Consider the following 22,361-nt stretch of genomic DNA (forward strand, 5'->3'; position numbering starts at 1 on the left):
ATTTTACTATATTAAAGTTTAAACCTTTCTTTTAATTTAGACAGAAAAGAGGAGATGATCAGAGCTGTCTTTCTGTATGTATGTTTGCCTTATTGGTTGATGAATAAAATACTGTAACCAGTAGGGCAGCAAGATAGGCAGGTCTAGGAGATGTGGAGGATTCTGGGAAGTGTAGGCAAAGAGGAGTCAAAATGTGATCCCTGGAAGAGAGGACACCAGTGAGGTATTCTCTGGTCAGATAAGACTATGTAGAAATACATAGATTAATAGAAATGGGTTAATAATTAAGACAGAGATAGCCAATATGAAGCCCTAGTCACTGGCCAATAGGTTTATAATTAATATAAGTCTTTGTGTGTTCATTTGGGGCTGACATGTCTGTGGAACCAGGCTGGTGGGAAAGAGTTTCTGTAACACATGGTAGTGTACACCTTGAATTTAAGTAGGAAAACTGATTGGTAGAGAGGAGATAAGGGCAGAATAATGGCAAAACAGTTAAATGCTTTACCTGTCAGATATTAATAAATCACAAATGGAAAAATTATACTTTTATATCATGTAACATAGCAACCACAGTATGATTAGATGATCAAGTTTCAAGCCAAGGAACTTGATGCCAAATCTAAAGATTCAAGTTCAGTCCCTGGAACCCATGTGCAGACATACACACACACTCACACACACACACACACACATACACACACACACAGACACATACTCATACACACACACACACACACACAATAAAAATGAATAGATGATAGATAGATAGAATGAAAAAAATTAAAATAGTTCTACCACTAGGATGTACTTCCAGGAGTATTGGAGACCAAGGAGAACACAGCATATCAGGGCCTGAGTCTGCTCTCAGAGCAGGGGAAGAAACCACAGGTTGGATGACCAATTGTGAATGTGAAGGGCTGACTTGTGTCCTTCTAAAGACTCATTTGTGGAAGACCTCACATATAAGAACTTAGAATGTGGCTATAATGGAGACAGAGTCTTTAAAAAGGTCATTAAGTTAGAATGACATTACTAGTGTGTCCTAATGTAACTGGTGTCCATTTGGAGATCAGTGCATAGACACATGAAGAGAGAGAGGACACCATCCACAATCAGTGACCCAGGCTGCAGCAGACACAGCCTGTGGATACCTTAATGCCTGGCTTCCCGGATCCAGAACTGTAAGAAAGTTAACTTCTATTGACTCACCCAGTCTGTGCTGTCCTTGACACTGCTCTAGGAACTTTTCATCCCCTCAGGCCACCAAGTTCTAGTCAACTTGGTCTAGCAAATGTACCAGACACACCAAATGTGCTTTGCCTCAGAACAAATGAGTTTTCCCTCCATCCAGCACTCTGCTGAGCTCTCACCCACACACCCCAGCTCACTGGTCACATGTTTGAGGGTTATGGGGACATGCAATTTAAAGTAGTGCTCCACCGAGAGTCATCTGAGGCAAGTGACCGGCGTGCCAGACCGTGTTCGGCGGCGGGTTCCGAACACCGAACACCCAGAGGCAGCCTGGCGTCCATCTGCCGGCCCAGGTAGGCCAGGAGCTGTTTCCGGCTCCTGTTTGTCATAGCTGCTCAGAGTCATCTGAGGCAAGCGACCTGAGTACCTGACCAAGTTAGGCAGCGGGATCCGACACCCTGAGGCCGGATGACAGCTCTGCCTCCAATTGCCGGCCTGGAGAGACCCGGCACGCCCGAACACTGCAGACACCTGAGTAACAGTGACACCTCCATCCACGAGAAGAGGACTGACATCAGAGTATTGGATCTGTTTGCATCTACCAGAAGAAAACCTTGGTCCCACACCCACCAGGAGAAAAAGAAACACTTGTTACACCCACCAGAAGAAAGGATGAGAAGAGGACAAAGTAAAAAAGCACATCCAACAACAGAAAACACAATATGACACCACCAGAGACTAGGAACCATACACCAGCAAGACCTGAACATCACAATGCAGATGAACCAGAAGAGAATGACCTTAAAAACATCTTCATAAAATGATAGAGGACCTCAAAGAGGACATGAGAAAATCCCTTAAAGAAATTGAAGACAAAACAAACCAAAAAATACAAGATATCAAAAAATCTCTCAAGGAAACAGTTCAAGACCTAAAAACTGAAATAGAGACAATAAAGAAAGCACCATCTGAGGGAATGCTGGAAATAGAAAAGCTGGGTAAGTGATCAGGAACTACACAGATGTAAGCATAACCAACAGAATACAAGAGATGGAAGAGAAAAATCTCAGGAGTTGAAGACACACTATCAGAAATAGATTCATCAACCAAAGAATATCTTAAGTCCAACAAATCCCTATCACAAAATATCCAGGAAATATGGGATACCATGAAAAGACCAAACCTAAGAATAATAGGTATAGAAGAAGGTGAAGAAATCCAACTCAAAGGCACAGAAAACATATTCAACAAAATCATAGAAGAAAACTTTCCCAACCTAAAGAAAGACATGCCAATGAAAACACAAGAAGCCTACAGAACATCAAATAGAGTGAACCAAAAAAAAAGGTCACCTTGCCACATAATAATCAAAACACCAAACATACACAACAAAGAGAAAATATTAAGAGCAGCATAGGAAAAAGGTCAAGTAACCTATAAAGGCAAACCTATCAGAATCACACGTGACTTTTCCTTGGAAACACTGAAAGCCAGAAGGTCCCGGATAGATATTCTACCTACACTAAGAGACCATGTATGCCAGCCCAGACTACTATACCCAGCAAAGCTTTTAATCATTATAGATGGAGAAAACAAGATATTCCATGACAAAACCAGATTCAAACAATACATAATCCACCAATCCAGCCCTATAGAAAGTACTGGAAGGAAAACTGCAACCCAGGGAAATTAACTACAACCAGAAAAACATAGGCAATAGATAATCCCAACTTACCAACAGTCAAAAGAAAAAAGGGATAGATCCCACACACAATTTCGCCACCATCACCAAATCAAAAACAAATGAACAATAATCAATGGTCATTAATATCCATCAACATTAATGGTCTTAACTTGCCTATAAAAAGACACAGATTAGCAGAATGGATAAGAAGACAGAATCCTTCCTTCTGCTGCATACAAGAAACTCATCTCAACATCAAAGACAGATGGTACCTAAGAATTAAAGGTTGGGGAAAGATCTTCCAATCAAATGGACCCAAGAAACAAGTAGGGGTAGCAATCCTAATATCCTATAAATTGGACTTTAAACTAAAATCAGTCAAAAGAGATGAAGAAGGTCATTTCCTACTCATCACAGGAGAAATGCATCAGAATGAAGTCTCAATTCTGAACCTTCATGCCCCAAATACAAAGGCATCCACGTTTGTAAAGAAACATTACTAAAACTCAAATCACACATAAAACCACACACACTTGTAGTGGGAGATTTCAACAATCCACTCTCACCACTGGACAGGAACACCAGACAGAAAATTAACAAAGAAACAAAAGAGCTAATACAGGTTATGGCCCATATGGACTTAACAGATATCTATAGAACATTCTACCCAAATATAAAACAATTTACCTTCTATTCAGCGCCACATGGAACCTTCTCTAAAATCGACCACATACTTGGAAACATAGCAAACCTCAACAAGTACAAAAAAATTGAAATAACCCTCTGTCATATCAGACCACCATGCTTTAAAATTAGAATTCAACAACAACAAGAACTACAGAAAACCTACAAACTCATGGAAATTAAGTAACACCCAATTGCACAATTCATGGGTCCAGGAAGAAATAAAAAAAGAACTTAAAGATTACCTAGAATTCAATGAGAATGTGGACACAACATATCCAAACCTGTGGGATACTCTGAAAGCAGTGCTAAGAGGAAAGTTCATAACGCTAAATGCCCACATGAAGAAACAGGAGAATAATCACACTAAAGAATTAACAGCACAACTGAAAGCTTTAGAAAACAAAGAAGCCAATACACCCTGGAGGAGCAGACACCAGGAAATAATCAAATTGAGGGCTGAAATCAATAAAATGGAAACTAGGAGAACAATACAAAGAATCAATATAACAAAAAGTTGGTTCTTCGAGAAAATCAACAAGATAGACAAACCTTTATCCAAACTTACCAAACAACAAAGAGTGAACATGCAAATTAATAAATTCAGGAATGAAAAGGGGGACATAACAACAGACACAGAGGAAATCCAGAGAATATTCAGGTCATACTTTGAAAACTTATATTCTTCAAAATTTGAAAATCTAAAGGAAATGGACAATTTTCTGGACAGATTTCCCTTATGAAAATTAAATCAAGAACAGATAAGCAACTTAAATAGACCTAAAACCTCTAATGAAATTGAAGCAGTCATTAGAAGTCTCCCAATCAGAAAAACATTGGAAGTCTCCCAATCAGAAAAAAAAGCCCAGGGCCAGATGGCTTCAGTGCAGAATTCTACCAGAAATTCAAAATATAGCTAATACCAATTCTCCTCAAAGTATTCCACGCAATAGAAGCAGAAGGGTCATTACCAAACTCTTTTTATGAGGCCACAATAACCTTGATACTCAAGTCACACAAAGACACAACTAAGAAAGAGAACTACAGACCAATATCCCTCATGAACATTGATGCAAAAATTCTCAATAAAATATTGGCAAATTGAATCCAAGAACACATCAGAGAAATCATCCACCCAGTCAAGTAGGCTTCATCCCAGGGATGCAAGGATGGTTCAACATATGAAAATCCATCAGCGCAATCCACCATATAAACAGACTGAGGAAAAAAAATCACATGATCATCTTACTAGATGCCGAAAAAGCCTTTGACAAAAATCCAACATCCCTTCATGATAAAGGTCCTGGAGAAATCAGGGATAACAGGAACATACCTCAACATAATAAAAGCAATATACAGCAAGCCAACAGCCAACATCAAATTAAATGGAGAGAAACTCAATATATTTCCTTTAAAATCAGGAACAAGACAAGGCTGTCCACTCTCTCCATACTTCTTCAATATTGCCCTTGAAGTTCTAGCTAGAGCAATAAGACAACAAAAGGAGATCAAGGGAATACAAATCAGAAAGGAAGAAGTCAAACTCTCATTATTTGCAGATGATATGATAGTCTACGTAAGTGACCCAAAAATCTCAACCAGGGAACTCCTACAGCTGATAAACACCTTCAGCAAAGTGGCAGGATACAAGATTAACTTAAAAAAATCTGTAGGCCTACTATATACAGATGACACATTGGTGGAGAAAGAAATCAGAGAAGCATCTCCCTTTACAATTGCCACAAACAACATAAAATACCTTGGAGTAACACTAACCAAAAAAGTGAAAGACCTGTACCATAAGAATTTTGAGTTTCTAAAGAAAGAAATTAAAGAAGATACCCGAAAATGGAAAGATCTCCCATGCTCTTGGATAGGCAGGATCAACATAGTAAAAATGGCAATCTTGCCAAAAGCAATCCTCAGATTCAATGCAATCCCCATCAAAATCCCAACACTACTCTTCACTGACCTTGAAAAAACAATTCTCAACTTTATATGGAGAAACAAAAGAGCCAGGATAGTCAAAACAACCCTGTACAATAGAGGAACTTCTGGAGGCATCACCATCCCTAACTTTAAGCTCTATTACAGAGCTATAGTCCTGAAAACAGCTTGGTATTGGCACAAAAATAGACAGGTAGACTAATGGAATAGAGTTGAAAACCCTGAAATTAACCCACACACCAATGAACACCTGATTTTTGACAAACAATCCAAAGTTATATGCTGGAACAAAGAGAACATCTTCAACAAATGGTGCTGGCATAACTGGATACAAACATGTAGAAGACTACAGATAGACCCAAGCCTTTTGCTCTGCACAAAACTTAAGTCAAAATGGACCAAAGACATAAACCCAGCCACACTGAACCTACTAGAGGATAAAGTGGAAAATACTCTTGAATTAATCGGTACAGGAGACTGCTTCCTGACCATGACACCAGTAGCACAGACACTGAGATCAACAATTAATAAATGGGTCCTCCTGAAACTGAGAAGCTTCTGTAAGGCAAAGGACATAATCAGCAAGACAAAACGACAGCCCACAGACTGGGAAAAGATATTCACCAACCCCACATGTGACAAGGGCTGATCTCCAAAATATACAAAGAACTCAAGAAGCTAGTCTCCAAAACACCAAACAATCCAATTAAAAAATGAGGTACAGAACTAAATAGACAATTCTCGATAGAAGAATCTAAAATGGCTGAAAGACACATAAGAAAGTGTTCAACATCCTTAGCTGTCAGGGAAATGCAAATCAAAACAACTCTGAAATACCATCTTACTCCTGTCAGAATGGCTAAAATCAAAAAAACCAATGACAGTTTATGCTGGAAAAGATGCGGAGGAAGAGGAACACTCCTCCACTGCTGGTGGGCGTGCCAACTTGTACTTTGGAAATCAGTATGGCAATTCCTCAAGAAAATGGGAATGAGTCTACCATAAGATCCATCAATTCCACTCCTAGGCATATACCCAAAAGAAGCACATTCATATAACAGGGACATCTGTTTAACCATGTTCATAGCAGCACTATTTGTAATAGCAAGAAACTGGAAGCAGCCTAAATGCCCCTTAACAGACGAATGAATAGAGAAAATGTGGTACATTTACACAATGGAGTACTACTCAGCAGAAAAAAACAATGGAATCTTGAAATTTGCAGGAAAATGGATGGAACTCGAAGAAACCATTTTGAGCAAGGTAAACCCAATCACAAAAACACAAACATGATATGTACTCACTCATATGTGGACCTGCTTTATGATACATAGTAGTGACCATGCTTTATCAGAGCTGTTTTTAATGATGTTGCTCAGAATGGTTTCCTTCCAGATGATGATTGAGAAGCTAATTAAAAAAAAAAATGGTGCCAGGTACCACAAGAGTAACAGAACTGTGCTGTTTTCTGGGATTTTGTTTTTTACTTTTTTTTTAATGGAGTGTGCTGGATGTCTCTACAATTTTGTTCAAATGACTGCAGAACCTGGAAAAGCTGTTGCTGCTATTGATGCATAGCATACTGCCATTATTGGTATATATATATATATATATATATATATATATATATATATATATATATAATTTGAATTTTTGGAAACTTTAAGTGTGATGTCAACTTTGGAAAAAAGTATCCCAGTTTACCTTGTTGATTTGCCATTGTACAAAAATTAACAGCCATAATGGTCTAGAAATGTTGAACTTAATTTTTTTTCCATGTGTACAAAGGTAACGCACTGTATTAAATATGTAAGGTCTTAAAAAATAAAAGAAGGGATTTTGAGAGCCTATCCCTTGTGAAGGGATGCTCTCTTGGCCTGGACACATGGGGAAGGGCCTAGGCCTGGCCCAGGATGATGTGGTAGACTTTGGGGAGCCCCTTTTGAGGGCCTTACCCTGCCTGGGGAGTGGAGGGGGCATGGCTATCGGCAGGTGGGATGTTGGGGGGAGGGGAGGGAGAGGGAGAAAGGATTGACATGTGAAGCAAACTTGTTCCTAATTTGAACTAATAAAAGAATAAAAAAAAAAGTAGTGCTCCACCAAAGCAGTACTCCACTTTGCCACAGCCATCTTTCCCTATGCTCTTGTTTCATGGTTCTTGATGTATATTCCTTGTTAATGGAAGTTTCCCTCTAATAAACAAGGAGGAATTCGGTTGCTTACTTCTGAATCTCCTGAACCAAAATGCACACAAGTGACCAGGTATTGAGTGAATGAAACTAATGTTCCTTGGGCACTTACCTTCTCAGGACTGAGATGACATCAGTAGTAGTTCTCAAGTCTAAGTCCATGGTGGGATCATCCAAGAACAAAATGGGATGCTCGGCGACCAGCTCCATTGCTATGCTGGTCCTCTTCCTGAGCTCCTTAGATCTAGGCTAAAGCACCAAACACCATCATTATCAATGAGGACAACCACAGTCACCATCATTTGGTGAACTAGCTGGTCCCAGCAATAAAAAAGCTTTGTTATATCATTATCCTGAGGAGCAGGGTATGGGTGGGCATCTGGGAGAAGACGAAGGCGTTCCTCTTTTCCAAAAGGAGTAGAAAGAGGCTCAGGTCAGATTTGACATGAAGCCCACATTAATGACAGGTGCTGTTTGTTCTTTATCAAGTCACATATTCTAGGACAATGAGTTATCAAAGTCCCAGACTGGCACAGTGGAATCATGCTTAAGAATCGAGATAGAAGATGAAGTATCTCTAGTAAATTAGAGGTCATTTAACAACCTCCCAACACACACACACACACACACACACACAAACACACACACACACACACACAGAGAGAGAGAGAGAGAGAGAGAGAGAGAGAGAGAGGCTTTGTTTTTTGAAATTTATCATTTAAAAGTTATATTAAAATTCTTGCAATTTATTACATTTCATGACTCTAAATGGTTAATAAATACCTCTCTCTGTTGTCCATTAAAAACCAATAAGCACTTTAGGACAAGGGCTGGTTATTCTTAAACATAGAAAAAAAGTATCTTACTATGAATATAAAACAACATTAATAAACAGAGCCAAAGCACACAAAATTCCATCACTGGTGAAAAAAAGAAAATCTGGTGATTCTCAGCTTTTCTATTGTTCTTCCCAACAAGACAAACATCTCATAAATGACTGCGGAGAAGTATCATGGGAGTCAAGAGACAGTATCTTCCTATTGCTCACTGACTCTAAGGAGGACCCAGCACAGGAGTCATGAGAATCCTAGTCTGGGAATGCCATTTTCATCTGTACCCCACTTGTCTGCTCAGCAGACATCTATATAGAACCTTCTAAATGGGCTGTCATGTGACAGGCAGGATGATTCTGGTGACACAAGAAGAGGGAAGCAATCTTGATATTATAATCTTGAAGCATATAACAAATACAGTGCCTATCAAGTTCTATAAACAACGTAATAATAAGAACATTAGGGGAATGTGAATGGTTATAGCCTGACAGGGCTGACAATATCAAGAACATGTTGGAATTGTTAAGTGGAATTGTTAAGATAAACAAATATCCTTGTTTTTAATGGATAAAAACTAAGTATTCAGGGATGAAGTACTATACAATATTCTTTTGAAATATGTCAGTAAGAAATAACTTAGCTATTATTACTTTTACTGATCCTGTAAAGTCTCAACAGGAGGCATCTCTTGGTCCATGCATTGTTACCCTTGCACAAGGTTGTCTCTACAAAACCTCACACAGGGTCTGAGAATAGATATTGACAAAAGATAAGGAAGCAGGGAATGAGGACAAAAAACATATCCTAGTTTCTGGCCAGTTGCTTAGATCAAAGGTAAACAAGGATGTAGCATGATAAATAAATGATCCAGAGACTGACATTGGGGCTCAGGCTTCAAGGTGAAGATGACAAAAGCAAAGCAGCCAGCTACCAGTAACTAGCTCTTACCTCTACCTCACACTGAAAGGCCATCCTGGCTCCACCAAACCTCAGACTGCTGCCTCTCCTCAGCATGGATGGAGAATCCTGAGACTTCAATGTCTTCCTATCCTCAATGTGGGTGGAGAATGAATGCTCTCTCTGAGACCCTGTTCCTGTCTAAAATACATCTCATGAGTCCTGGGATGAAAGGCTTGTGATCCCAGGTGCTGAGATCATCATTGCATGAGATGTTTCTCTTTAGGACTGGATTATTTCTTGTACCTCAGTGAAGCCTTGAACTAACATAGATCTGTCTACTTCTTAATCCAAAATCCTGGGATTTAAAGTCTATGCCTGGATTCCATGGCTTTTGGATGACTTTGCTATCTGAATTCTCAGGCAAGTGTTAATAAATCATAAGTAATATACCACACACAATGAGGAAAAGATCTTATTTCTACACAGCTCAAAAGTATAGTTCCCCCATTACAGGAAAGCCAAGGCAGGAAGAATATAGAGCTGGTTACCTCCAGTCAAGAGCACAGAGAGGATGAATGCATTCATGCCTGTCAGTGCTCAATCCACTTTCTCCATCCTCCTGCTAATCAGGACCCAAGCCCAAAGAATGGTTCGGCCTATGATGGGCTGGGTCTTTTTGCATCACTTTCTACATCTCACACACCGAGATGCCCTCAAGGCACCCTGACTACAATTCCTCATAGAGACTCTGCTAGATGATTCCATGTGACTCTAGACTGTGTCGACTTGACAGTTAAAATTAGTCACCACAGACAGGATAGGATAAAAACACCGAATGAAAGGCTACTGGAAATAACAGGCACAAACCAAGTAAAAGTAAATGCTGAAGAGGCCAAGTACAACCCTGAAGGGAAATCAACCCTGAGTGAATCACAGAGCCAGAGTCCCCCATTTCTCATCCTATGTCAGTCCAGATACAATCAAACAACAAAGGAGCAAGTCTTGTAGGGGAAGAGACAATAGATAGAAGAAAGCCCTTGTCGAATTCTCTAGAGAGTGAAGAGTTTCAGGCTGAAGGAAGAAGATGTTCATGTGAGGAACACATGGAAAAGGCCATGGAAGGAACACACAGAGATGGTCATGTGAGGCACACACGGAAATGGTCATGTAAGGAACACTTTTCCCTACTGAATCACATTCCATTCCCAGGATTAACCATTGCTAAGATGGCTTCCCAGCTTAATTTTCTCTTTATATCATGTGACCAGCCACCTTGACCACACATATTATAGGAAACATATCATCCACACAAGGATAGTTATTTTGTTCTGAGTCTTTCAAGATTTTTCTTCACGTTACCTTGACATTTGACTCCCCATCCAGATGCAGAAGTTCAAGGACCTCACTAATTCGATTTCTTTTTTCATGTCTTGTTACATATGTTGGAATTCGAAGAGCTGCTGAGAACTCTACATTCTCTCTAACAGTCACTGTGCGCATCACCATGTCATTCTTAAGGTTAAATGGAATTTTAATTAAATACGGTTATAACCAAGACAATCATTCTAACAAATGTAACCTAATCTTCATATAAACAATATTCTTTCTAATGCTCTATTGAAAAATAAGCTTTCAATGTTACTAATTTCAAATACAGAGCCTGATGCAATCATTTTCACTCCCCTCCCATTTGCCTTCCATGTAGAGCTCAGGGATTTTGGTAACTGCTGCCTGCAATTATTTGCAGTAGAGAAAGATAGAGGAAGGGCAAGGTTGGACAACAGCAGTCTTTCATAGAATTAAATCACAGCTGCAATTACTAATACTGATTCACAGATGTCATACACCAACGCATCACCATCTTCCTATTTAATAATGCCAGTCTCAGGCTAATGAGTCATTAGAAAAAGCTCGTGTATAGAAAGTTGGGCCTATAACTGTGTCATATAATGAACTGGAAACACACAAATCTACAAGTTGAGCATCTAATCGTACAGAGGCAGAGGGAATCTAAAATTACAAACCCACCAACACTTACTTGTGGGACATAACCAGAAGTACACTGGAAATTAGCAGGTCGAGGTTTTCCATTTATCAGAATATCTCCTGATAATCCACGTGGATCTTTCCTTGCAGCTAAGACATCTAATAACCTAGAGAGGGTTATGTATGTTGTGTAGTTTAGTTTCTCCCTTCAGTAACAGCTATAATCTTTTACATATTCAGGATAAAAATTCTGCATAAAGTAAGACATAAAATTAAGTGGTAAACAAGTCAAAAGTTTATCTGAAATCACATGCGCGTGCACACACACAGACTCCTTTCTTTTCCGTATGTGCTCTAATTCAGCCCAGAATTATGGATGCAAGACATGATCCACATGACCGCCCAGCCCCTCCCTGCCATCTGACCTTGGGGACTAACACAGGTAATGTCCTGCTCTATTTTAAGAATTGGGCCTGGTGATGCTTTCTTGTCCTCAGAAACTTCTCCTTCATCTTTCTAATTTTAATACTATCTCCCCACATTAAATACTAATATTACCCAACACTGTATGGCAATCACTCTATCATTTTCCATCAGGAAAGTGACCTAGTAAGACTTCTGGTGGTGGTAGAAAATGAGAATGCTCCCTCCTGCACATTATCCACAGCACATAGACAGATTCACACATAGACACTCACACAGTACTTAGACAATTCCTGTAGAGTTGTTTACAGCAGGGAAACTGGATGCAAAGGGCATGCACATGCTTTCCCTTATACTCACAAAGATCTGCTCCCGTCCTGAGGTCCCATGATGGCATTGAGGCCAGGTTTCATGATCCCACTGCAGACACAAAATCAAACTGGGTTGTAGGTAGAAATCCTGTTTAGAGGAACGGCTGACCATGCCTGCTTGGGCCTGGCCACAGGTACCGATGACCCTGCCCACTTGGGCATGGTCAGAGTGATGTATCAAGGGTTTAAAGTAGTGGGGAGGCACCCACGAGGGCATTTTTCTCTCCTCCACCTGGTTGAGTAGACTAGGAAGTATCTGGTGGGTCGCTCCTGCTCTGGTGCAAACCTGGTCACTGGCTCCCTTGAGTGAGTACTATCCTTTAATAAACTACCTGTTATCAATCTAGTTCTGACTCCACTTTGTAAACCTCATTACTGAGTGATTTCTCTATTTAAAAAATGTTATATTATCTTAGTGTCTACACTGAATATGCTGTTGAAGTTGAATGAAATTTTACACAGAAAATAAGCAAATACTCACAGAAAAATAAAATATCAATAGAGGTCTATTATTTATAAAAGATATCAATTGCTAGTGGGGACTCATCAGAAAAATGGCTCAGATATAACAAAGCCATGCAATTTATTATTTAAATGACTTGTCTTTTTTGAAATATGGTGCATCTGAGTTCAGGGTCCTTGAAGCAAGTAGCAGGTTGCCATGAAGACTCCAATTACACATTCATACAGCCTGTATGTGTCAAGAATGTAACAGCTTCTTGCTAATGTTTGATGACCAGCATCTTTATATAGTCCCGCATGGAGCCTGGTAAACCTCATCACATGAAACCAATGAGTCATGGGATTATCAGTAGATGTGTCCTTACTATTAACATAGAATCAAATCAAAATCAATGCATCTTATGTAGAAATCCAAACACTAGAAAGAAGTGCTCCAGAGACAGGAGAGCATTACCAAGTTTAACACTCAAAACAAAATCCTCTGAATCAAAATAGAAAAGCTAAATAAACACACACACAAAGGATAATTTCCTTCCCCGATAAAGAGATTAGAATATTCTCAGTTTAGAGTTGGAAGAATGTCCTCCTGGAGAGGACATTCTTCATTGATGAATAGGTACAGCACAAATACAAGTTATGTCAGTAGTTAATATCCAGATTGAAAAAAGGCATTTCTTATAGAAAACTTAGTTTTGTTCCCATTTGTTACTTCATATCCAGACAATGTGTCAACCCTTTGCCCTGCCCATTCCCCTCTTTGTAAGAAAGTGATGGAGGTTGTAGGTGGAGGAGCAGAAACACCAGTGCCCAAGAACAGAGGCAATGGTTGGGTTTAGGAGGAAGAATCTATGCCGACTGTAGGGGAGATCTTGCTCTGTGTGCTCTGTCCTGGGATCTGGTTGAAAGCATGGCTTCTCTATGTCATGGAACAATGTGCAGATTATTGGTTTTAGCTCTTTGTAGCTCTTGATGAATTTTGAGCAAAAAATGAGGACCCAGACATTCTGCTGTTGGGGCTTCTTCATTGCTTCCATCTCATCTCTTGTATCCTACAGGTCAGTTTTGAGAGGGGATGTGTATACAGATGTGTACACAATTCTTTTAGATTTTCAAATTTGTAGTGCAATATTCCCTCATATCACTTGATTTTTAACAGTGTGCCTTTTGTATTACTTTTTCAGCCTTAATTTTATTGAATTGCAGCCATTATGCAGAATTGAGTTTTTGTTTGTTTTGTTTTTTTGTTTGTTTTGGTAATTTGTCTAAGGATTTATCAAGCTTGTTTATATTTTCAAAGAACAAACTTTCTGTGTCATTAATCCATTACGTTCTTTTAGTCTCCATCTCATTATGTGATCATGAGCCTATCTGTATGGACTCGAAGATGAGGCTGGGGAATGTTCAATGGGTGAAGCACTTGCTGTTCAAGGGTGAAGACCTAAGTTAAACATCCAGAATTCACATAAAGTTGGGTACAGTCATGGGCACCTGCAACTCCATGCTCTAGAGAGAGATGGGAGACAGAGACAGGAGAATCCCAGGACTCTTGCAGGCTGCTAACCTGGCATACACCTCAGCAGACAATGAGACACTTCGTCTGCTGCAGGGTAGCTCAAGGTTGTCCTCTTATGGCCTTGTACCGTGGTGTGTCGATGCATCCACACATCTGCACATGTGAACATGCACACATACAATTAAATGCACATATGCACACAGTAACACATACAGACACACACACGCACACACACATACACACACAGCTTTTCTATAATAAGTCAACGGTTGTTGAAAAAGTTGTTCATACAGTGTTCTTTTTAGTTCATGCACATACCTGATATTTGATAGTCTTTCTATCACCCATGTTTTTTTACGAAATGGAAAGCCACTCTGCACTGTTTCTCGATAGCTGATGTTATGAAAACTCAACACAGCCTCTCCAGTCAATGTCTTCGGGCCACTGGTGTCCATTCCAGGAAGGTCATTGAGATTTCTTTCTATCATTGGGATTGCAACTGGGTCATTATTAGAAGACATCTCGAGAGGTTCTTCCTTCCTGTAGAAGGAACAGCAATATTGAGTTGGTGGTCCACACCAACAATGTTATGACAAAACACATTACACATACAGATCGCATTAAACTGTGCAGCCACAGGCAGATTCTTTCCATGTGAACACTACATATTGCTGTGATTACCTAAGGAAACAATGAGAAGCACACACAACCGAGTACATACATTCCCCTTACATACTGAATTCCTAAGAAACAAATGAGCCAATTGAGTAGAGTATAAATGTTGGTATTCATAATTCATAAAGGATAAAGAGGACAGACAAGGGTCAGATTTCTCTTACTTCGAAAACATATTATGATAGTATGTAAGTTCAGAGGTAGAATACATGACCACCACTACCACATCTCTTATTTGTGTGTGTGTGTGTGTGTGTGTGTGTGTGTGTGTGTGTGTGTGTGTGTGTGCAAAATCACATAGCATATGCACATGAAAAGAGCTCTTCTGGAACAGGCTGGTCAAAATACACAGTTGGTTCAAGGCTTGGTGTCAGTTGAAGATATACAGATGGTTCAAGGGGCAGATTGCTTCAAAGCACAGAGCTGACTCCAGGCATAAATGGTGTGAACAAATGCAAGCTCAAGTGAGCCACTTCTATTTAGGCTGATCAGGGTATGATGGGGATGTTTTCTGTACATATATTTCTCTTATTTGTTGATGAATAAAGCACTGAGGCAGGATGATAGGTCGGACTAGGAGACAAGGAGGATTCTGGAAAGTCTAGGCAGACAGGAGTCATCATGTGAGCCCAGGGGAAGAGAGGATGTGAGTGAGGCGTCTCTTCTGTAAGATAAGACCATGTGGAAATACTTAGATTAATAGAGATGAGTTAATAATTAAGACAGAGCTAGCCAATAAGAACAAGCCAACAGCCAACAGTTTCATAACTAAAATAGCATCCGTGTGTTCATTTGGGTCTGACGAGGCTCTGGGATCAGGTTGGCTGGAAGAATGCTCTTAACAATGGTAAGCAGAAGTCTTGGGGACAGAGCTGAGAGCTTGCTGCCTTGTATGTAGTGATGCATATATCAGGTGGCCTGATGATGGCTCAGAGTATGATCCAAGTGAGGATATGGCATCACTCATTGCTCTGGTGTTTTGGACACATGAGATTGTTTTCTTGGACAAGGTCTTCAATGATCCATGGGTCTAGGTGTTCCTGGCTTGATATGTTTACAGGTAGAAATAATTTATCTGTATTAATAAGTTATTTATTAACCTATTTTTATTCTCTGTATTGGGCACTTGCCCACATAAGGCACAGAGTCATTTTGCCTCAGCATTTGCTTTTCAAATGAAACAAACCACTGTTATATGAAATGGAGTCACTCAGGGCAAGGCAACTCTGAAAACTACTGTCCTATATAATACAAGGAACACAGGTGGGCACAGTGTGAGCTCTACACACTCCATCTCTCACAGCGCTAGAACCAGGAGCTCTAATCTCTGAGTTTGAGCTGTGGTGGGGATCCAACATAATCAAGCATGTGTCATGGTGCCCTGGGATGCACCGGTTGGTAGGCAGCCATGAGGGATGGTAGTGGAGGTGGGAGTGACATTCTTAGCTCAGGCTGTGGAGGCCTGAGGACAGGCAGTCCTGCCTGCTGTAACCAGGAATGACATGGCTCCTGTGGATGGATGACTGCTGAGCCTGAGAGTTCAGAGTAGGTGCTAGCAGATTCTTTGGTTTCTGAAACTGCCTCATGCAGTTGGTCACTGCCTTAGTTAGGGTTTCTGTTACTGTGAAGAGACACCATGACCATGACAACTCTTAATAAGGAAACCGTTTAATTGGGTGGCTCACCTACAGTTGAGAGTTTTAGGCCATTATCATCACGGTGGGACATGGTGGCATGCAGGCACACATTATGCTGGAGAAGTAGCTGAGAGTGCTACATCTCATGCAAACAACAAACAGGAAGTAGTCTGTCTCACCCATATATGAGGCCACAAAGCCCACCTTCATAGTGATGCCCTTCCTCCAACAAGACCACACCTACTCCAACATTGCCATACCTCTCACTAGTGCCAATTCCTTGGAGGGGCCCTTTTCTTTCAAACCACCACAGTCACTGCCAAGGCTTCTGTGCCACTCCTACACACACAGGGCCAATGTACAGGTTATCATTGATTTGGTTCATGAGTGTCATTGCTAGGTAGGGCTGTTGTTGCCTCTCTCCTTTGCAAGCTTTCATTGTGCCTTCTAGTTCCATGAAAGACAGTCCTCAGGGCAGGGTAGGTCGGGAAGGGGGAGCATCCAAGTCAGTTAGAGCTCAGGGACCTCCAGGTCCTGTGTCTGAAGAGCATGGTGTTTTCAACAATATGAAAATACCTTCTACCTCTGGGGGGATAACTAAGGGAAATAGCAAGAGAATATGTGTCTCAGGAGTGTCTTAGACAGATCTGGTCAACAACTCAAAAGAGGGCTTCTCATGTCAAATATTTGTTTTTGTTTTTGTGAGGGGGTCTTTGGGAGCTCCATCAGCCTAGATGAGAAAGGTTCTTCAAAACTATGTATGTATACACTTAATTGTAGGCATTATAGCTTTTAATGTTTTTAGGGAAATAGTTAATAGTGTGATTCCTTGGGACTGTTTCATCCACCCATATTGTTATTTTACATTCATCTCTCCTTCCCCTGTGTTTACCTCCCTCCCCCCTTCCTAAGGAGAAACCTTTTCTCCTATCAGATTAATTGTACCCTGAAAATACGAATAATTCACCATTTGTGTGCCATCCTTGCACAAGGACCATGCTAAGATTCTCTGTGTCATTCCAGGTTTAGTATGTATGCTGCCAAAGCACATAGGTTGAATTTAATACTCAACTCCCATCCATACAATCTCCAGGCACGCACAAGTCAACAAACTTCAGAGTTAACTGTGCTGTAGATCAAATGGACCCAGAAGACTTCTACAGAATATTCTATACAAACAATGATGTCACATCCTCCTCAGCGGCTCATGGGTCTTTTGCCAAAAGAAATCACACCTTAAGCTGTAAAGCAGTTTTAACAAATAGAATGCTAATTTCTTGTATCCTATCAGGTCATAATCTCAATAGATGGAGTCTTTGAAAAACTAAATTCATCCTTGATTACAGCCCTAAACGAACCAGGAAGAGTAAGTTCACACCTGCACAAAATTAAGGCTACTATGCTAATCCTACCAACAGCATTATACTGAATAGGGAATAACTCAAATTAGTTCATCTAAATACAGGATAGAGCCAAGGATGACCATTCCTCAACTGTATTATTTAATACAGTGCTTGAATCCTCAGGGAAATATAAATAGAATCCAGAGAGACAGAAAGAGAGAAAGAGTCAGGGAGACAGACAGACAGAGAGAGAGAGAGAGAGAGAGAGAGAGAGAGAGAGAGAGAGAGAGAGAGAGAGATCAGGAAAGGAAAAAGTCAAATTACCCTATTAGCGGATGAACTGCTTCTATGTTTAAAATCCTACCAGGCTGACAAAGCACTTGCCTAACATATAGAACTCTCTGGATTTGGTTCTCTGAACCACATACCAACTAAAAAGGTTCTGAAAACTGTCCAGGGCCCAGCAAGGTGTCTCTGCAGGTTAACAAGCTGGCTCCACAAGACTGTCGGTCTGAGTTCAAATCAAGAACACCACAAAAAGGCGAATACAGCCACAGGCCTTTGAAATCCCAGCACAGGGGAATTACCCAGAAGCTAAAGGGCAGCTCACCTGGAGTACCCAGAATGGCAGAAAGTCCAGGAGAGATTTTCTTAGCAGGTTGGAAGAACAGAACTGACTTTCAAATTTAATCCTGTGATTGCCACACACAGGGTAACACACACGCACAAACACACAGACACATGCACACATGAATACATGCACACACACATACATGCACACACACATGATCACACAGGCACACACACGTCCACACACACACATACATACAAACACACACTGAAAAGACCAAGAGCAGCTGAGTGAACGCTCTGTGGACTTAAATAAGCAGGGTAGGTTATGGTAACACGATTGCATACCTCAGAATGTACCCACAGCCACAGAACTGTGTATTGTAGGGGTGAGGTGTATAATGCTAACTATACAAAAATAATGGCCTTCCTGAAGAGAAAAGCCATCTACACTATTCATTTTTTTTCACACCCTGAAGTGACCTGGGCAATAATCTTCTTGGAGAAGAAGTTTTAATTTACTACATATCAATGACGCTTGTATGTGTGTGCATATGCAAGGTAGGCTTTCCAGTTCTTTAATTTTCATAATCCATCTTAATCCTAATTATTTTCCTCAAGCAGCTGATTCTGAAACTTTCTACTTCATGCAGTTTTCAAATAAAAATCAAACTTAAATCAATAATAGTCAACAGAATGTCTGGGGTGTCAGGAAAGCTCCCAACCTGATCATACTGTGTTCAAATGCACTAAGATGTCATGTGGTACTCCCATATATTATGCAATGTGGCTATAAGGTAAGTATTTACCAAATACTTAAAAAGCACGAAATTCACATAACCCATACAATATCTTGGTTTATCTTTAAGTAAGACCTGTTCATCAAGAGTGTCTGTAAGAATCAGGGAAGGAAATGATAACTACAGGTTACCTTAGCATAGGCACTGCTGCTGGCATCATGGGATGGTTGTAGGCACAGCCTTCCTTTGAGTCTCCTCACCATCCCATATTAACACACACAAGACATGTTCCTTCACAGGCAAAGGCCAGGAGAAGCTTCTCTGAAAAGCAGCTATGTTTCTCCTTCTTGTTCCTGAGCTGTGTAAGGGATCCACCCCTTCTCCATGGGGTCACAAGAATGCAACTTAAGGGGCAAGAGAGACGGCTCAGCAGTTAGGAGCACACACCACTCCTGCAGAGGACCTGGCTTCCATTCCCAGCAGCCATTGTCTGCAGCTCCAGTTCCAGGGGATCCAGTGCCCTCTCTGTCCTCCAAGGGTACCAGGTATGCAAGCAGTGCACTTACACACATGCAAGCAAGACACTCATACGCATCAAATAAAAATGAATAAATCACAGAAAATGTAACTCAGCTCAGCATCGAGGGCTTCTAAATGTGCATTCTGATGTTCTTTCTCACAATAATTCTCCATCCTAGTTTGTATTTTATTTTTCACTTACCATATTTATCCCCCTTTCAAATGCTTTACAGACACCTAGCCACCGTTAAGTACAGGAATAGGTTCTGCCTGTGTGCATTTCAATGCACATTGATTGAAGAGACTGCAATATTGGAGAGGTAGATGCCAATTCCATAAGAATGGCTCTTCCGTGCAAATGACCAGGCCTGGACACATGGTGCTTCATAAATATGTGTTACTATTAAACTTTCCCTGTTTATAAAACTAGAGGAGCCTTTACATTTCTAGTATTGCACAGGAAAAGAAAAGAAGCTAGCATTGTAGACACACAACCCACTGAAAGGCTTACAATGTAGTCGCTCTGGCCTTTAATTTCTCTGACTGTTCAAACTCTTTCCCCATTATCTGAGTAAGAGTTGTAAAAAGTTGGTGACTATCTGTATAGCAAACTAGAGACTTTGGGGGAAATTTTAAATCATGAGATAAAGAAAAATAATGAATTGTTCAGATCCCTTAAAATACCAGTGGTAACAAATTTCTTTTTCGCTGCTTGAGAAAACTTTTATCCACCTAACATAACTTTATTTACCTTCACACATTTGGAGATCAGTGGTTGGACATCTTCAACCCACCCCAAACACCATACTCTCCCTCTACAGACAGATGACATGACCAGCAGTTTGCATTTCACTCTTGCAAATGAAGCTACAAAGGATTTCCCAGCGCTGTCTACCCACACTCACCAGGGTCAGATGCAGGGGCCCAATGAGCTTGTGCACAGGATGGGAGGAGAGTTGCAGCTCTGGCCTGAGACTCAGACTTGTGCCCTACAGCCTCCAGGAGCCTGTTTTGCTGATCTCCTTCAGGGGCCAGGACTGAGCAGCTCCCAGAGAGGAGAGGAAGTAGCAGGCCAGGATTCCATGGGCTGGGGAAGGGAATGTGGAATCAGAGCACCATAGGGTCCAGGCTCCATGAGGCTATGGGGCTGGGGCTAACCAGCTCAGGGCAGGCTTCCAGAGAGTTGGGCAATCTGAACTGTGCCCTAGATCTTGCCCTTTTCAGTGCTGGAGGAGGACAAGCCACCACCCAGCATACAGAAGAGACAAAATGAAAGTAACGGTTTCAGGGGAGGCGGGGAGTGGGGAGGTTAACAGTCAGAGAGAAACAGGATGTGAATCTGTCCTTGACACAGAAAAGGACCAACACTGATTATGACTTGTTAAGCACCCAAGTTAATATAAATTGATTTATAGTTAATTTTTATATCCAAAGAGACCAATTGTGAAACAATTCACTCTTCACCACTGTGATCCCTATAACCTAGAGGCTGAGGCAGGAGGATTTGGGGTTTGGGTGCCTGAGATAAATATTGAACTCTGTCCCTAGAAAATAAGAAGTGGCGGGGGAACTAAGTGTAGAATGTTAACTGAGTTCAGGTGGGGCAAGGTGTGCAGTATAGGACTCTTCATAGACCACAAAGTTAAATGTTGAAAAGTAAGTCAGGTTCCTACTCTAATGTCTCTGTATCACTCTAGCTTTGACTGGGGAGGGTCACACTGGCCCTCCCCGCTCCAGCTGAGGAGCTGTAGACGCTGACACTGCCAGGAGAGGGCAAGTCAGTTTTCTTCAGGAGTGTGGCCTTGGTATGTTGACTGTCCATGGGATTGTCCTACTCTCGTGTGCACAGGGGCAACACTGAGTGGACTCAGGGGGTTATCGAAGAAAAGGAGAGGGAATGAGTAGAGAGGGAGGGAGAGAGGGAGGAAAGAGAGGACAGGGAGGAGGAAGTTGTTGGGGGGGACTTTGGGGACATCCGCTGTAGCAGTGGAGGGTGAGTGAGGCTGCCTATGATTAAATTCATTCTACGTATGAAGTTATCAAAACTCTCAAAGAGTAAAAATTGTAAAAGATTTTGGTGACATTAACTTTTATTGGAGTACAATAGACATAGAGAAAGTACAGGCTGGGCAGTGATCCCACTCTGTGAGCTTGAGGACCTGAGTTCAGATCCCCAGCACCAGGTAAAGAGCCTGGTAGTGTGGGAGGGGGAGGCAGGGGACCCCTGGGCTTTCTGACACTATTGTTGATAATCAGAAAGCCTGGTTCATCTGTGGGGTTCAGTGTGAGAGTGGGGTCACACCAGTGTTGAGTGCACAGGTGTGCACACCCATCTACAGCCACACACGCACACACATACAAAATGATGGAAGAGCTGCCTAGACAGCTTGCTGCGTATTTACATAGTGACACAGTTGTATTTGTGAAACTTGGATTTTTATATAAAACATGTAGTATACTTCAGAACTACACACCTACAATCTCAGGATTAGGAATCAGGGTACGTACCTATAATCTCAGGATGAGGCATAGTACACACCTATAATCTCATGACTCATACATAGCCTGAGGCCCAAGGTTGAAGACAGTCTGCACTACATAGAGGTTCCTGGGAGCCTGGGCTACACGGTGAAATGCTTCTGGCCTCTACCTAGAAACAAAACAACAAAAGAGCAGAAAGAAAAGAGAAGA

The 22,361-nt window shown here is 41.0% G+C and overlaps 1 protein-coding gene and 1 non-coding gene across 2 annotated transcripts in view; both read right to left on the reverse strand.

Moving 5' to 3' along the window:
* LOC100774296 (ATP-binding cassette sub-family G member 3) overlaps nt 1-20,910 on the reverse strand; it is a 42,192-nt gene extending 21,282 nt beyond the window's left edge. The window contains exons 1-6 of the mRNA XM_027387699.2: nt 20,576-20,910; nt 14,505-14,726; nt 12,201-12,260; nt 11,470-11,584; nt 10,791-10,943; nt 7,811-7,947 (exon numbers count right to left, since the gene is read on the reverse strand). Of these exons, the coding sequence (XP_027243500.1) occupies nt 7,811-7,947; nt 10,791-10,943; nt 11,470-11,584; nt 12,201-12,260; nt 14,505-14,707 (668 nt within the window). The 5' untranslated portion in view covers nt 14,708-14,726; nt 20,576-20,910. The remainder of the gene's footprint in view (nt 1-7,810; nt 7,948-10,790; nt 10,944-11,469; nt 11,585-12,200; nt 12,261-14,504; nt 14,727-20,575) is intronic.
* LOC113832409 lies at nt 17,446-17,547 on the reverse strand. The gene has a single exon (XR_003479685.1). It is a non-coding gene; the product is annotated as a U6 spliceosomal RNA (small nuclear RNA).
* Nucleotides 20,911-22,361: the final 1,451 nt, after the last annotated feature.

Source organism: Cricetulus griseus, assembly GCF_003668045.3.
Source record: "Cricetulus griseus strain 17A/GY chromosome 1 unlocalized genomic scaffold, alternate assembly CriGri-PICRH-1.0 chr1_1, whole genome shotgun sequence".
In the NCBI taxonomy this organism is placed as follows: Eukaryota; Metazoa; Chordata; class Mammalia; order Rodentia; family Cricetidae; genus Cricetulus; species Cricetulus griseus.